At 46.6% G+C, this 17,732-nt stretch overlaps 1 protein-coding gene across 2 annotated transcripts in view; it reads right to left on the reverse strand.

Annotated features, from left to right (window-relative positions):
- The window catches only part of PAFAH2 (platelet activating factor acetylhydrolase 2), a 30,865-nt gene extending 17,380 nt beyond the window's left edge, over window positions 1-13,485 (reverse strand). Inside the window, exons 1-7 of one of the 2 annotated variants that reach the window (XM_024766741.1) lie at window positions 13,423-13,485; window positions 7,787-7,928; window positions 6,665-6,818; window positions 5,791-5,887; window positions 2,452-2,520; window positions 1,926-2,067; window positions 869-982 (exon numbers count right to left, since the gene is read on the reverse strand). In XM_024766741.1, coding sequence (XP_024622509.1) covers window positions 869-982; window positions 1,926-2,067; window positions 2,452-2,520; window positions 5,791-5,887; window positions 6,665-6,818; window positions 7,787-7,876 — 666 coding nt within the window. In that variant the 5' untranslated portion in view covers window positions 7,877-7,928; window positions 13,423-13,485. Of the gene's footprint in view, window positions 1-868; window positions 983-1,925; window positions 2,068-2,451; window positions 2,521-5,790; window positions 5,888-6,664; window positions 6,819-7,786; window positions 7,929-10,489; window positions 10,509-13,422 lie in introns of those variants that run through there. The other variant, XM_024766742.1, reaches the window with a different exon arrangement.
- Between the last annotated feature and the right edge of the window lie 4,247 nt (window positions 13,486-17,732).

Below are 17,732 nucleotides of genomic sequence, written 5' to 3' on the forward strand. Positions count from 1 at the left end.
CTGCGCCACCAGGGAAGCCCAACATTATTGTTTTTTAAAAAATGCATCTTAAAAGAACTGAAAGGACAAACATCAAAATATCCAAAAATTCCGTTTCTTTTTCCTTCATGCTTTTGTATGATTTCTTGGTCCTCTAAATAAAGCCTGAGCTACTTTTGAAATTACAGAGGAAAGGACTGGATAGGGGAGGAAAATGTGCCTTCATAGGCACCAAATTCCATGGGGGGGACAGTTTCTCTCCTCCTGGGGGATTCTTGGGATTCCTTTAAAGGCAGGAATGAGCCTGCAGTAGACAACACGCGTTGTATGCGGCTCCATAGCTCCTCCTTTGCGGAACAAACCATCACTCCCTCACCCATGCGGCCCCATGGGGCTGTCAGTCCTGGTGCTCAAGTTCCCCTGACCCGGAAGTGGGTGTATAACGTAGGCAGGCCAACCAGAATACCCTATCCCTCTGGCACAGTGACTGGCCCAGAAGGGGCATGTGACCCAAGCAGGCCATGGCCTTTCCAGATTGCTGAAAGCTACCAGAGTTTCTTTTCCTTTTAGGTCTGGAGCTGAGTTGAGATGCAGGCTTGGAATATGCCAACAACCACCTTTCTTGCCTAATGGAGAGAGCTTGGTGAGAATGAAGCCCATATACACAGAGTGGAGTTGAGCCAGGAGAAGGGAGAGAGTGCCAGAACTTTGATGACAATGTTTGAGACCCTGGATCTAGCCATACTGGCCTGAAGACAATCTGCTTTTGGTCTTCCTACTTAGTTGGGCCAATAAATTCTCTTTTGGTTTAAGCTAGTGAGTTAGGCTTCTGTTATTTGCAAGCAAGATGAATAAAATGTGCTCCAGGTCATACCATCTGCTGCCATACCTTCAAGGTCATCAGATCCAACCCGCCAGGCACGGTGTTGAGGACAGTCTGCCCAGCAGCGGCCTCTTGCAGGACAGTTAACACCCTCAGGCACTCGCTTACCCTCTGATGCACCTGCAATAGACAGTGCCAGTGGGAGCTGGAATACTGCACAACCATCCAGCGGGGATCTCACTCCCCTACAGAGCCGAGGAAGAACGCAGAGATGACGTGCCCACGCACATCTCATCCAGCACTGTGGCCCCCACACCCTGAGAAAGGCTTAGCTCCCTCACAGCCACACATGTAAGCAACACCTAAGAGCACAACGAAGTCAGCCCTGCTGTTCAGACTCTACCTACCTACCCGTGGTACACAGGGCTATAATATGGGTATACAGTGTGCCATATGAAAGCACTTTGACAGCAAAAGGACACAAAAGTGTTCCTATCACCAATCCAGTACTGGATTCCACTTGCCCACTTATAGCACATGTCTATTGTTTTTGTCTGCCTAGTACTCACCTGCCCTTACTTCTCTTGTTAACCCTGACTTTTGAGGATTGCCCCTCCCCCAAAAAATTTAGCAATGTATTTCGGATGGGAACTTCGTATTTTGGTACTTCTCCCCAGCCTCGGAGTCTCTATCTAGGATTTTTCATCTTGCGCCTTGGGGTAGAAGTTGGGGACAACCCCAAAACAGCCCTATTCTCTCAGATGGTGAGGGCAAACATGTGCAACCTTATAAGGTAAGCCAGTCAGCAGATGAGACCAACCAGCAGAGGGACAGAGATAAGAGTGAAAAACAAGTCCCAATGGCATTTGGGACTAGCAGTCTTGCCCTTCCCTTGTCTGCTTACATAAGCCAACCAATTCTCCTTTTTGCCTAACAAGCTTAAGTTGGGTTTCTGTCACTTGCAATCGTAAGAGTCTTGATTAATACCTCATTTCTCTGATGTGACAAGCTCAGAACCTCTATGACTAAGATTTCAAGAGAGGTTAGTTCAAAGTCTTCTCAGTGAGTGTTTTATAGGGAGGACAGGCTTAGTTACTCTCCCTCCCCACTGGCATAAGCCTACCTGGCAATTCCGAACATGGAATTCCTTCTCCCCTTCCTCAGTTTGACGGTGGGGGATCCATTCCTCCTCCAGTGACTCGCTGTTGGGCTGGTTTGCCTCTGGGGGCCGCTTGCAGAAACAGGTGGCTGCAGCTGACCCATCCCTGCAATACATGTGCCACCAGAGAGAAACCAGAAGACACTTGGACTTATTTCTCCCCTTTACCAAATCCTCCCATTTCAGCCAAGACATTCTAGATTATCCTCTAGCTAAGAGGGAAGAAGATTGGGGGCACACATAGGAGAGTAGAAAAAAATGTGGATTTTGGAGACTGACCTGGGTTTGAACCCCAATTCAGCTATGTCACTTTCAGCAAGTTATTCAACATCTTTGAACCTTGGTTTCCTCACCTTTAAAATGAATATAACCCCTACCTTGCATAGTGCTGTGAGGACTAGAAATAATATATCTATAGGGAACTAGCCTATACCTTAGCCCACTGCAGGCACCCAACCCATGATGGTTCGTTGTGACTGTCATCCCTCACCTGTGCTCTGGTACAGCAACCACAAAGCCATGGGAGGCCAGCTCCATGCAGAAGGCTGAATACAGTGTCCTAAAGATCCAGGAAGGAACCGAGAGAAGTGATCAAAAGAATGGCCTACCCTTAGGCCCTAGTCCAACCATGCTCTGCTAGTAGCCATCTCAAAAGATGGAATGGAGGAAGCTTCATTTGCAGCAGCCCTGGCCCAGGAACTTTTTCCAGCCAGCTCTCACCCTGCTCTCACCAAGGCTCCAGGGTCCTCCTCCAGGGAGCATGTGCAAGTCAATCCACCGTGTTTTTCAACCCCATACACTGACGCATCTCCTCCACCCCCAACCCCAATAGTTTGGCTACTTCAAACAATTGCATTCTTATTGTCTATATATTGTATGTCTCCCAACTTAGTTGTAAGCTCCTTGAGGACAGGGACTCGGGCTATTTCTTTAATATGCAAATATGCATCTGAGATTTAGCACGTGGGTTTTTTTGGTCTGTCCTCCAACTTTCCAGAAAAAATATGGCAGACACTGCTAATTGCCTACTCCAGACACCTATTTTTCCCTTCCTCCTTAATAATAGAATCTAATTTTCAGCTGAAGACATTGTCATGCAAAAAAATATGACATTTCCCAGCCTCTCTGCAGCCAGGTATGTCTGTGTGATTAAGTTCTAGCCCAGCAATAGAAATATAATGCTATCCTCCTAAGTAATTTAAAACTTTCTAGTAGATATATTTTTAAAAGTAAAAAGAAAGAGGTAGAATTAATTTTAATAATATATATTATTTAACCCAATATAGCCAAAACATCATCATTTGAACATATAATCAAAATTTTTAAATTAATGAAATATTTTATTACATTCTTTTTTTTTCATGTGAAGTCTTTGTAATCCAATGTGTGTTTTATACTTATAGCACATCTCAGTTTGGACCAGCCATATTTCAAATGTTCAATATGCACATGTGGTTAGAAGCTACCGATAATGGACAGAGCAGCTCTAGTCAATGGGATGTAAGCAGTTGTGTTATATAGAACTTTCAGGAGAGTTCTGCCTTCCTATTGCATAGACTGCGGATGTAATGGTTAGACCTAAAGCAGCCTGGGTCATGAGATACCCTTAGAAATAGAAGCTACACATCTAGTTTTCCAACAGCTTTGTAGAACTATCATATCAGCTCTGTCTACCTCTAGCTTTCTCTTTATCTGAGCAAAAAATAAATTTTATGTTATTTAGGTCACTATTGTTTGGGGTTTTTCTGTGAAATACAACTTACTCAGAACCTAAGTGATGCGGAAAGTCAGTGTCTTAAGTTTCTTTTCACCTTCTCACTTCTCTCAGGGAGGCAAAGAACTGGACTTGAGAGCCAGAGATTTCTGATCCCTTCCCAGTTTAAACTGTAACTTTGGACAAGTCTACCTTTCAGAGCCTGTTTGCTCATCTGTAAAATATGCATCCCCCTCCCCACGTACCTCACAGGACTGTGTGGGAACCAAAGGAGACAGAGGCACATTACAAATGGCTAGGTAGTGTTTAAATATATATACTCCTCCCTGGGATGGGAAGCCAGAGGTCTGTGACTCATGGGAAGGATTTCAGGTCCTGAATTAACCGCAGATGCAACAAGAGGAAACCATGTCCCTTTACCTCCCTGCCCCTTTTCTTGGAATTTCACTATGGTTAATGAAGAGTATTTATAACTGATTCACCCCAGTTTATTGAGATCTGAAGCCTCAATACAGACTCTTAGACCAAAAAGACCACTCTAAAGTCATGTGTTCACCTGCTCTCTCTATAAAACACCTGTCAGCTTAGGAAATAATATTTCTTAGCTTCTTTTCCCCACTAGACTACAATCTGAAAGCAGGATCTCTATTTTATTCACTACTGCAAACCCAACCCCAGCATAGCACACAGCAGGTACTAAATTTACTGAATAAGAAATCAACATTGAAAACCATGTTGGACTTCCCTGGTGGTGCAGTGGTTAAGAATCTGCCTGCCAAGGCAGGGGTCATGGGTTCAAGCCCTGGTCCGAGAAGATCCCACATGCCGCGGAGCAACTAAGCCCGTGTGCCACAACTACAGAGCCTGTGCTCTAGAGCCTGCGTGCAACAACTATTGAGCCTGCGTGCCACAACTACTGAAGCCCGTGTGCCTAGAGCCCGTGCTGTGCAACAAAAGAAGCCCTGCAACGAGAAGCCCATGCACCACAACGAAGAGTAGCCCCCGCTCACCACAACTAGAGAAAGCCCGCGCGCAGCAACAAAGACCCAATGCAGCCAAAAATAAATAAATAAATTTATTTAAAAAATAAAAAGTCTAGATAGGGAAGTGACATTCATTCAACAAATATTTATTGTGCATCTACAATATTCCAGGCACTGTTCTAGGTGCTGGAATGACAAGATCATATCTGGTTTTAAAATAGATCTGCCTGGCTACAGTGTAGACAATGGTTTGGGTGGGGGTGGGAGGTGTGAAAAGGCAAAAATAGATGGCTTTGTGTAACACTCTGGGACATAAACTAGACTTATACGTTGATGAATGAACTTACAGAACTTACTTAGTGCAAGCTTAAATAAGAACGCATGCACTACAGTTATTAAGCTACGTATATAACACACCAAGGTGTAAAAATCAGAATTCATGGGGAGAATTCTGAACGGATACTGACTTGTAAAACTTGGATCAGTGTCTCCCGAAATCTGGTGAAAGAGACCTTACAGTTCGTCACCCCACGATCCTCCACGTAGAGAGACAGAGAGGAAAACTGGCAGGCGTGTGCACCTGTTAGGTGCCTGTCTGAGTCCTCATAACCCACACTGTGGGAGCAGCATTCCATTTGACAGATGAGGAAATGTAGGCTCAGAGAGTTCTACCACAGTCCCGAGCTCACAGAGTGCAGTGGTACGGCTGAGATTTACAGCTGAGGCTGCAAGCTCCACGGGAGCAGGAACGAGTCTGTCTTCCTCGTCACTACGCCAGTGCCCCAGGCCGAGGTGCCCTCAGTGTAGGTTGAATAAATGACTCTCTGACCATAAAGCTCAAGCCCCTTCTAGTACTTCTAGGCTGTTATAGAGGAAGAAAGCTAAAAGCAAGTATTTATATAAATGCCAGAACATGAGAAGCCAAGGATATAAAAGGCTCCACCGGGTGAAAGGGGCCTGGGGGAAGGCCTTCTAGAGAAGGTGGACCCAGTGCCTTGGGATGAAGCACATGGTAGATAAGAAAACTGACAAATGGATATACGCGTTGCCCTGCCCTTTGAGAATAAGCTGAGACTCAGCAGCTGTAACCAGGCAAGGAATATGACAAGGTCTGGGGCAGAGCAGCTCTTACCTGAAGGCTCCCAGGCCATGGGAGAAGATGATCAAGGGGTATCCAGAGTCCTTTGTCTTAAAGGGGCCATTCCAGCTAACAGGCAGGCGACAAGATCCTAGCAGAGACAAGGGCTATAGAATCTCCGGCTGAATGCGAAGGGCAACCTGGGCACAGGTGTGATGAGGACATGTGGCCCTCCTCTCAGGAGAACCACCTTTTGCCCGAGTCGCCTAGGACAATCAATCACCTATTCTTTCCCCTTTTCTCCCCTAGGGAGCGTAAACACAACAGAAAATGGGCAGATAAATCCAAAGGGGAGGTACTGAACAACTTACAGAGGAAGTCCCTGAGATGCCAAGGCAGTGGGTAGAGTTCCTAACAGTGGGGCCTTTGGGGAAAGGGGATGATTCAATGTCATCTGACCCAGAAGAGGGAGGAGCTAGAGAGGCAACTGTAGGAGACAGTATGCTCCTTGGCAGTTAAGAATGTTTCTTTGATCTACACTATAGCTGGCACAGAGTGGAATTAATACGTGCTGGATAAATGAGTAAGAGCCACCATCCATGGAACACATGCTATATCCCAAGCACTGCACTAGAGTACATGTTTTACACAGGTCCCACACTATAACCCTGCAAAAGTATCAGATTTTCAGACACATTTTAAGTAACTTGCCCAAGCCCCACAGTAAATGATAAAGTCTGGATTCGAATCCAAGACAGTCTAACTCTATAACCAAAGCTCTTATGTACATAATTCTCTCCAACTCTCCATACCACACTGGCTAATGGATGCCCCACTACAAAAGGGCTGGGCAATGCAAACTGTATTGTACTGTGTCTGCCTTGGGATCTCCTAGGAACATAATCAAGCAGCTGGGAGAGAATCTTACCCACAACCATGTTGAACAGCAAACCTCCCCAGCGCTTATTAAACTTCAGGTAATCAGCCAGGCCAGTGCAGTACTCATAGCGGGGAATCCACAGGGGCTGCTCTGTGGTCTCTTCTGCCTCTTGGCAGGGGTAGAAGAGTCGAAAGAAGCTCCCCTGCAAGGAAGAAAAGAGAGCAGCAGCTCAGAGCAAGAAGCCCAAGCACGGCTAGATTTCCCAACAGACACATTCAGCAGGTGCTTGGGGCACCAGCAAAGCACCAAAACAGGGAAACTTTACCTTCAATTCATATACCTGAATTTTGTATTCAGAAAATCCAGAAAGAAGCAATTTTATGTTTAGCATACATGTAAGGCTTATGTCATTTCAAACAGCCAACTGTATTTTGGATTACATCTGAGGGGTACTACAATATTCCCAATGCTTGAGATATCAAAAGATTTAAATCTGGCCCTGAGCCCAGGCCTGGAGGAGTCCCAGGAGCAAGGGATTAGCCCTCATGCTGAATGGGGTGGCATTGGTGTGTCACCCAGGACAATCCTCCAGGCTGACCCCTGGGAAGCAACAGCAGCACACTGATTTTACATGGGAGTAGGTGAGAGGTTACCAGGAAGTATGTGCCTCTCACAAGGGAGGGGGGAGTTCAAGGGCCAGCAGAGAATAACCTAGGAACTGATGAAGGGAAAGTCCCGAACCAAAGTACCAGAGGGAAATAGACGAAGGCAGGAGAGGAGAAAAAGGAGACGGTCTTCCTACCCGGGTCAGGGAGTCAAAGGTCAATGGCACATGGTCCACTGCTCTTCCTCTCATACACTCAGATTGAGATGAGATCCAAAACCTTTCCAGGATCAGGCATCTGCTCTCAAGACATTTGAGAGCTACCTTTGAAGCTAGAGGCCCCATTTCCTCTGAGCCAGAAAAAGAACCCATAATCTCTTGTCTATTGAGATGCTTCTAATTGGAAAGAGGAAGAAAAAGGTCAGGGAAAAGAGACCTGGGGGCTCTACAACCAAATCGAGACCAGCTCTAACTCAGTTTCCCCCCACCTGGAACTGCAGCGTCAGACTCACTAACGATAAGTCCCGTGCAGACAGAAGCAGCGGAGACATGCTGGAGACACTTACCTGGAGACTCTGACCCTCCATCACATCCCCACAGCCTACGAGGTGGGATCCCGTGACAGGTGGAAAGCCCACGGACTGGTTGACCCCCATTTCACCACCAGTTGAACTGAACAACGACTTGGGCCGTGGCTGAACTTGAGGGCTGGAGGGTGGAACACAGAACAGCTTCTTGCTGGTTTCCTCTCAGCTTCCTGTTGCTTATTCGTGTCATCTGCCACCCCTATCCACCCCTCCTTATCACCCCTCCTTCCCGCCGGTGACTCAGTCAATCTTCCACATCATCCACTCTGCTACACTGCCTTTACTAAGGTTTAGGGGCTGCCTTTTCTGTTGTTGGTGGTGGAGAGGTAAGGAGATGGTCATGAAAAGGAAAGAGAGCCTCCATACTCTTCAAAACCCACTAACAAGTGTTTATCCGATTATGTGCCCAGCACAGCAGTAACTGCTGCATAGACTATAACACAGACCTTGTCCTCATGAAGCTAAGAATAACAATTACTACCATCAATTATTTACTCTGTGTCAGCACTGAACTAAGCTTTTTACATACATTGCGTCATTTCATTCTCTCAATAACTGTCTGAGGGTTAGACCCTGTTTTACAGATGAGGAAACTAAGGCATGAAGAGGTTGAATAACTTCCCCAAGTCACACTGCTTCTAGGTGGCAAACTCGGGTCTGTCTAATCCAGACCTGAGCTCCTAACCCTCACTGACCCTGTTCATGGGGAGTCTCAGTTACATATATACAAAATCACTGACCGAAACTATAAAAGCACTTATGCTAGGCCTTGAAATATAAGGAAGATTTTAGAGGCAGGAGAGAAGGAAAGCATTTCTAGAAAGGACACAATGTAAGAGCAGAAAGGGGTAGAGATACGGAAGAGTATAATGTGGGCAGAAAATCAAACGGGAGCCTTCAACATGGCAGGTGTGCATGCTCTGACTAGAAAACATCCTGTAACTTGGCTGCTTCTTAAATTGGGGTTAATGCCACTGCTCTCCGTCCCTCTTCAATCACATCATCACAGCAGCATCACGCTTACTCTGTGCCAGGAACTACACCAAGTGCTTTACATACATATATTATTTAATTAAATCCTTACAACTATCCTCTGGGATATGTATTGTTATCCCATCTTACAGATAAGGAAACTGATGCTTAATAAAGTTAGGTAATTTACCCAAGAACATATAGCTAGCAGAGCCAGAATTTGATCATAGGCAGTGTGGCGGTGACAGTGGAGAATGTGACCAAACTTCTTGATATCCACTCTATCCTGCCCTCCTACACAGAAGCCTTGTCATTTGGGTGGGGCTGATACCTCACTAACTTCTAGAGTTGGGCCAATCATCCCTTGGTATCCCCATCAGTATCCGGATGAAGAGTGGGCTCATGACATAAGTTGGTCCAACCAGAGTAAAGCCCAGGACTTTGGTTTGATGGTTGAGGGTGGAAAAGTTCTTTCTTGTTTTGAGCTAGAGTGATGTGCGGCTATGAAGGCTGGTGCAGCCACTCTGCTACCTTATGGATGAAGCTACTTGCGGAGGATGGCAGAGCTGAGAGAATCATAGAGAAATACAGTCATATTTGTGAAGACTTTAAGAATCTCTGGATTAGATTGTACCTGAAACCTGAACCAGTCCTAGACCTCCTAGTTACAAGAGCCAATAAATCCCCTTTTTTATTTAAACCAACTGGGTTTAGATTCTATTGCTTGAACCAAAAGCACCTAAACAGATACACTGAGTCCTGAGCCACATTTTCAGTCATTACATTATTCTGCTTTCTTTAAGATGCTCTGGGATGGATCAGAAAGTTCAGGTCAAAGCATGCCTGGGCAAGAAGAGAACTTAGAGATCATTTCTCCTCACAGTCATCCTCTGCACCACCACCACCCTCAGCCCAGTATATAAATGAGCTTTACTGATAAAGAAATCAAGGTTAAGAGGTTATGAGAGCTGCTCAAAGTCACCAGAACTATTATAACACATAGATCTCCTCACTGCCAACTTCCAATTGTCTGATCTAATGGAAAACCCCAGACAAGCAATAATACTAATGTCATTCTATTTAACTTTGGAAGATAATAAGTGATATTCTTTCTACTACAGACTTCTTCATTTTGTTTCTCTGAAGCAAATTTAAAAATAAACCTAATTCATTTTAAAAAGAAGCTAAGCCCCTGAGGCAGTCAGTGGACTATTCAGCCAAAAGGAAGCTGAACGTGTGCTGCTTAGTCTCAGACCCTGACCTTTTCCCCTTGAGGGCAAATGTACAGAGGACCCACGGCGGGTTGGGAGGGGGCACAGGGCGCGGCACCCACGTGACAATGAAGCAGCGGCAAGTTCTCACTGCCTTAAAAGTGGGTCAGACAAAATACTGTGGGAGTTCCAAGAAGAAAGAGAGCTCCTTTAGCTTGGAAGTGGAGGGCAGGGGAAGATGGGAAGATTGACTTTTGAGTAGAAGAATGTGTGAGCAAAGGCACAGAGGTGAGAAAGCACACTTGAGAAATCTCGAGAAGTGCGTGATGGATGCAAGGTGAGAAAGGACGATGTGACCAGATTTGGAGGGTAGCAGTCCCTCAAGTGCTAGGCTAAGGAGTTGGAATCTACTCTGGAAATGAGGTCGTGGACATGGGAGATATAAAGTCTGAAAGACCCAAGTTTGAGGCCCAGCTCCTTCGCTGCCTAGCATCCTTACCTTGGGCAAGTTACCTGATCGCTCTAAGCCCGATTCCCCATCTGTACAATGGGATCCTCATAAGGTTGCTATGGAGATAAAATGAAATAATGCATTTAAAGCACCTAGTGCAGTACCTGGCTCTTAGGAAGTATCCAGGAAATATTTGTTGATTGTGTGAAAAGTAGAAACAACAGGATCTGGCAACTAAGTGGATCTGGGGAGTTATGGGAGAGGGAAGAGCCACAGATGAGTCAGGTTTCAACACTGCGTGACCAGAATGATAGTAGCTTCTTACAGGAAGAGATGTTGGTCTTAATCAGAACAGAGAACACTATGTGAGATAGGAATCAGGATGAGGGCACTTGAGAACAGCCAAACAGAAGGGAAGCACAACTCCCTGGCAGTCTTGGAAAGTTTCTGGGAAGGTCATCAACTAAATTAAACTTGGAAATAAATAAAAACTAAAGAAGCTAATTGGCCAGCGTGAGGCTAACATGAAAATGAATCTGCATTCCCTGGGCTCATACTGACGGACGCACAAGTAGAATGGGAAGATGGGAAAATCCAATCTGACTTGCAAATTTTGCCTAAGAAACATCCACACCGAGCATCCAGAGTTATTTCTAATAAATGCCATGGAATTCTCCACGGAAATCAGCCCAGGTGTCTCTACCTTCTTTGGCTCACCTTATCTAAACAATTTGCGGTGGTGCCTGCCTAAAGGCCTCTCTACCCACCCAAACCTGTCCCAACCATCAAAGCCCAGTGAAATCTCTGGTCCTCTGTGAAGCTTTCCAAGTCCTTCCAACCTTCCCTCCTCTCAACTCTGAGTACTGTCTGCCTCCCTCACCTGATAACCAATCACAGGCTGCCTCAGGACAGCTCTTGAATTAGTACGTATTCTAGCAGTTTTCAATCAGTAACTTGCCTCCAATAAGTGGTCCACGTAGAATCTAGATCAGAAGTTCCTGAATCTATTATCACAATCAACTGGAAAACTTTTCAGGAATATAGGTTTTAGGGCCCCCATTGCCAGAGGTCAATTAGTTTATAAAGCTTCCCAAGCTTTCTGATCCCCAAGGTTCAAGAACCTCTGGTCCAGATGGTACCCAGGATTTTTCTTTTATTCAGACGTGTGCGTGCAGCAAATATTTACTGAGTGTATATGGTATTCCAGTCCACCATTTTCATATTAATGAAATGATAATGACTGTGATACCACTTGGTTTAATCCCCATGGCCACCTAGAAGCATGTTCCTGCCAGTTACTAGGCTTACTGCAGTGCCCTGCATATAACTGGTCTCAACAGTCAGTTTATCCAATGAACGCTACTTAATTTTTTACACATGTATGCCTTACCTCTTCAGATATACTACAGAGGTAGACTGTGTTTTACATTTCTTTAGAGTCCAAACCATCTATCCTCATGCTTTCTCCACATAGTAGGGACCCCAAAAATGCTTCCTTTATTTGGCTTTGATTTAAACCCTCTCAATTCTTTAATCTCTGTCTTTTTGATCTAAAAATTAGGCTATATGGTATAGTGGGGGGAAAAAAGGCTTTGGTGACAGTCTGAACTCCACCTCCATCACTTAACTGGCTGTGTGACCTTAAGCAAGGTCCTTCAATTCTAAGCCTCTGATAACTTCTCCACATGGTAGAAATAATAAATCACTCATGAAGCTGCTGACGAGGATCAAATGAACGTACGTAAAGCACCTGACATATAGAAGGTACTATAGCCATAACAAACTACGTGACCTCTCTCAGCCTAAGCTCCCTATAAGTAAAATGAGGACACTTCATAAGTGAAAATTAATAAGAAAAGTGATATTGCCTAGGACCTGGTACATTTTAAGTGCTCATAAAATGCTAGGAATTAATTAACAATGCTATGTCTCTCTTTCCTCATACCCAGGTAAGCTTTTTTTTTTTCCGGGATTTTTATGGTTTTCTGGATTAAACCCTTTGACAAAATGGTTTCTTTCCTCCTGGCCTTTTCGAGTCTGAGACACCCCTCCCCAAACCAGCGTCTACTAAACAGGCCCAGAAGAGCCCAGAGGGAACGGATAGGGCTTACACTGCAGCTGTCCATCTCCCGCTGGGGCCCCGTTTCCAGTGTTCAGGGACCACCCTTCTGCCAGCTGTGTGGACTTTTCATCACTGGCTATTTCAGGACAGAGTCCAAGACAAGCACTTCTCTGGGGCTTCCTTCCAGACAAAGCTCTCTGGAGTCTCAGAGCTCATTAGTCTGTGGTCTCTGGGGAAGTGAGGAACTAACATCCTGCTCTCAGAGAATGGAGACACCAAGTGCTCAAGGGGCAGGTTTGAGCAACAAGGGGACAGAGCTATAAAAGGAGCCAAGATAAAGAGTTTTTCAGAGCATTAATAATTATAGTAAAAATAATCCCTCGCTTGTGGAGGCTTTACAGTTTATAAAACACTTTCACACGTATTAGTTTATCGGCTCCACAACACTGCCTCAAGCTAAGACGGAGAGAGCAACTGTCATCTCCATTTCGTATTATGGGTTGACTTCCAGTCCTGGGCACTTCCGTGGATTGTGAAAGAAGGAATGGTGACCCTTCTTGCACTAGTATGAAAACCAGGAAACTGAGGGTAAGAGTGAAGCACATAAAAAGTGTGGAACACAAAGAAGGCCACGTTTCAGAGAGGTGATGCCGTGGGCTCGGGGTGGGGCTGTGGGCTCCGAACGAGAGAGCTCACCGTGGGATTCCAGGGGCGCCGGGAGTGAAAGAGCAAGATGATAGTGGGAGAATAAAGGGTGAGGGCGGATATTGGAGGTGTTTCAGTAGGAAACAGAAAAGATAAAGGACTAATGTGGATTAGTCTGGGATTAAGACGAGAAAGCCCCCCAAACCGACCTGGAATGTGAGCAAGTCTTTAGACCCCTCAGTCCAGAATAGAAGCTTTCTCCAATCAAACTTACCCAGTCAAGTTGACCTCTCAGAAGCAACCCAAATGGTCAACTCGACGGAAACGAGAAACTGCCCAGGAGCCAGTGGCCCTTTGGTAGTTGTAGTTTCCAGAACTCGAAATTAGCGCTTAAAACCATTTCCCGCCTCTCTGTCCGGAACTATAACTTCCGAGGTGCACCGCGCAAGATTGCACATTACGACCCGCCCCCCAGGACTACGATTCCCAGAGGTCTACACGGCCCCTCGTCTTGGTGTGAAACCGCCCAAGTCCCGGAATGCGGTGTGATTACTCCCCCTGGTGGTCGAGGAGCCGCCACCACGATTACAAAGCCCGAGCGGAGGGTTACTGCTTATAGTCCCGGTTAGTAACCCTCCGCCTCACCGTTCCTCAAATAATTCCTGGGCGTGCCTGGAGATAACCTGGACTTTGCTTTATTCTCAGGGCCGTGAGGAGGAGGTCTGAGCTTGTTTGGGTTTTTTTTTTGTTGTTTTGGGGGTTTTTTTGTTTTGCGGTACGCGGGCCTCTCACTGTTGTGGCCTCTCCCGTTGCGGAGCACAGGCTCCGGACGCGCAGGCTCAGCGGCCATGGCTCACGGGCCCAGCCGTTCCGCAGCATGTGGGATCTTCTGGGATCTTCCCGGAGCAGGGCACGAACCCGTGTTCCCTGCATCAGCAGGCGGACTCTCAACCACTGCACCACCAGGGAAGCCCGTGAGCTTGTTTTGTGTTCTCCACATTGTGCTTCCAGTGAGAGTATAAGACTGATCATTCAAATTAAGGGCGCATTTCCCACCAACCTTACCTGTTCACACTTGTGGTATTCCATTGTCCTTCTTCAGAAACTCATGGCCAAGAACTGAGAGGAACCTGAGAGATTCCTCCCCGCCCCTCCGGCCCCAGCCGCTCCATCCATCCTCACTTTGCTGACACTATGCTGATTCTTAGGGACACACTGGTGAACAAGTTACTGTCGCTAACCTTGAAAGAATTCACAATCCAGCGGAGGATTCCGAGAAATGAAGAATTACACGGTGATACGAGGTCTAATGGGGAAGACGCGAGGGGTTATAGGAGCCTTCTTGAAAGGCAGCACCTGCCCAGGCTTGGGAGAAATGGGATGGTGTCTTCAAGGTTTCTTGGAGATCTTAGAGAAATGTTAAAATTGAGAACTGAAGGAATAGGACTTAGCCAGGAGTACGGGGAGTATGAAGAATGTTTTACACTCTGGCTGAAGCACAGAGTGTGAAGGATGGGATAGAGAGGCACACCTGAGGAGGGAGGCAGGACCACATCCTCAGGAGTCTTGTAAACTTCCATAAGAAAACTGGATCATCCTGGCAGCTCAAAAACTTTCAAAAGGGCTTCCCTGGTGGCACAGCGGTTGAGAGTCCACCTGCCGATGCAGGGGCCACGGGTTCGTGCCCCGGTCTGGGAAGATCCCACATGCCGCGGAGCGGCTGGGCCCGTGAGCCATGGCCGCTGAGCCTGCGCGTCCGGAGCCTGTGCTCCGCAACGGGAGAGGCCACAACAGTGAGAGGCCCGCGTACCGCAAAAAAAAAAAAAAAAAACTTTCAAAGGCTTCCTACTACCTGCTGAATAAGGTCCCAACTTCTCAGCTTGGCATTCAAGGTCCTCCCCAAACTGCACCCCCCCACCCATCACCACGACGTGCTCTGAAGTGTTGCTCCTGGCGTCCTCTGACGGGAATCGCCTTTCTTCGGCCCTGCCCCGCCCCCAGCTACGGTCACCTCCTCACCAGTCTCAAGATGTAGCAGGTTCTCATTGTTACCTCCACACTTTTTTTTTTTTTTTTTTTTCATTTTTTGCGGTACGGGGGCTTCTCACTGCCGTGGCCTCTCCCGTGGCGGAGCACAGGCTCCGGACGCACAGGCTCAGCGGCCATGGCTCACGGGCCCAGCCGCTCCGCGGCATGCGGGATCTTCCCAGACAGGGGCACGAACCCGTATCCCCTGCATCAGCAGACGGACCTCAACCACTGCGCCACCAGGGAAGCCCATAATTCAGGCTTCTTTAGACTCTCCTCTCCTCCTGACACTGTCACCACCACCATCCTTCCAGGAACCAAGATAAAGTCATCAGGAGAGAGTGATGGCAGCACCGCGTGTGGTAATCAAGCCCCAGATTTAATTAAAGCTGTGGTTGGTGGTGGTGACGGCAGAACATAAAAAGCTTAGTGCAGATCAGAGATGGTTCTCTGGCTAATTAATCAGTGCTCTGCAGCTGGCCCAGATTACCCAGGACTAACTAGAGTCCCTGGTCCTGAGAGGGACAGCTGGAGTTTGTTTCTCTGTCTCCTACTCCCAGACTAGGCCATACTGGGGACGTTTGCTGGCCAGCTAAGTTTTAAACTTCCCAGGGACAGGGATGTCACAGCCTCCTTTACCTCCTTTGTCACTGTTAGGAAGATCTACCTTGGGCCCAGACTCCTGTTGCAAAATAAAATACTTGAGTTCAATTGCATTGCATTCCAATCTAGTCTTTTGGGGGATAAACAACCCAAACGCTTTAAGTTTTCAGCAAGTGGTTGATTTTCCAGGCTTTCATTATAGATCCCATCCTCCAACAGTTCAAGGATCTCTTCTGGTTGGCTACCATCCCACTCCAGCCTTTACCTTGTTGCTAAGTTACTTTAAGTTGGCATATGAGTGACCAGCTTTGGATTTCCTTTTCTCCCCACTACATGCTGAAGTTGGTGGACGACACTTTTTAAAATCACACTATAATATGCATACAACAAAGTGTGTGAAGTACACTAACGGTCCAGCTCAACCTTTAAAAAAAAAAAAATTTGATATAGCCATCACCTAGTTTGAAATGTAGAGCATTTCCAATGCTCCCCAAAAGTTTGTCTCATGCCTCTTCTCTGTTGTCGATCACTCATCCCCCCAGAGGGAGCCACTGTTTTTTGTTTCCTATCATCTCACTGGGACCCAGTTGGAGTCTGGGTGAATCCTCTTTTTTTTTTTTTTTTTTTTTTTCGGGACCTATTTGTCTACATAATTGGGAGCTAGCAGGTAGAGTGTATATGCTTAATAAAGATCAAGGACGATAACTGCCCTACTCTATTATTGTTACTATAATAACAGTAATAAGCACTGGAAACCAAGCAGTGAATAGAGAGATTGATTCCCTACCCGCATGGTGCTTTCATTCTATTGAGGGGAGGCAGATAATAAGCGAGCATATAACCAAGATAATTGCACACCGTTAAGTGCTCTAAAGGAAATAAGATGCTTTGATGGAGAATAAAAGGAGTGAGCTACTCTCAGTAGGATGGCCAGGGAAGGATTCTCTGAGGAGCTGGCATCTGAGCTGAGCCCAACCTACCACAGGGCTCAGCTGCCCTAATACCTCCCATTTCTTGATTATCTACTATGTATCAGACATGTCATTGGGAACTTCCAAATCCTTTACCTCATTTAGTCCTCCTGGGAAGTATGTCATATTCTTTCTATTTTTCAGACAAGAAAACAGAGGCTCAAAGAGGTAGTAGCAGACAATGTGGATACCAGCCTCATAGCCCCTCATCCCTTCTCTGAGCCCCCGGTGTGGTGGTTTCCAGCAGCTGAGAGCCTCTGCACTCAAAGTCTCACTTGTGTCTGCTTCCTTGCCCGAGGGCTGTCTTAGGCATCTATGAACCAGGAAGGGAGAGGCATGTGCTACCCACCCCAAGGGCAACCTTCGGCCATGATGGAAGTTGATGACTCCCCATCCTTAGATAGGATGATTCTGAGGTGCATTTCACACCGTCTCTTGAGTTTCCATGGGGAGCGGAACCCAGCTGCTCACAGCAGCAAGATGCACATTAATGCTCCCCTCCCTGTGTCTTCTCCATGCTCTAACTTCTGCTTCTTGAAATCACCTCCCAAATAGACTACGAGCACCCAAGTCTCAGGGTCTGCTTTTGGGGGAACTCAAGCCACCCCCTTGCTCCAAGCACAGAAAAATGCTTGGGGACATAACATTCTCGAACTGTGCCACGCCCTGTCACCCTCTATGCCTTTGCAAGTGCTGTCTCCTCTGCCGAAATATGTGTTGAATCCGTTGTGGTCTATCCAATGTCCGTGACACTCCATCCCTGCCACCCTCCACCTGATGAACTCCAGCTGCTAGTGTCCAGCACTGGGAAGAATCATGTCTGTGCCAAGTGCTTGGCAAACCCTATCTCGTTCAGTTGACACAGAGATTCTGAGACATCGGGAGTACCATTCCTGATTTGCAGGTCAGGAAACAGATTCACAGAGACCAGGAGACCTACCCAAGTTTTACAGTTAAAAACTGGCAAAGCCAGGACAAAGGG

The sequence above is a fragment of the Neophocaena asiaeorientalis genome, unplaced genomic scaffold (assembly GCF_003031525.2).
Source record: "Neophocaena asiaeorientalis asiaeorientalis breed wild unplaced genomic scaffold, Neophocaena_asiaeorientalis_V1.1 scaffold79, whole genome shotgun sequence".
In the NCBI taxonomy this organism is placed as follows: domain Eukaryota; kingdom Metazoa; phylum Chordata; class Mammalia; order Artiodactyla; family Phocoenidae; genus Neophocaena; species Neophocaena asiaeorientalis.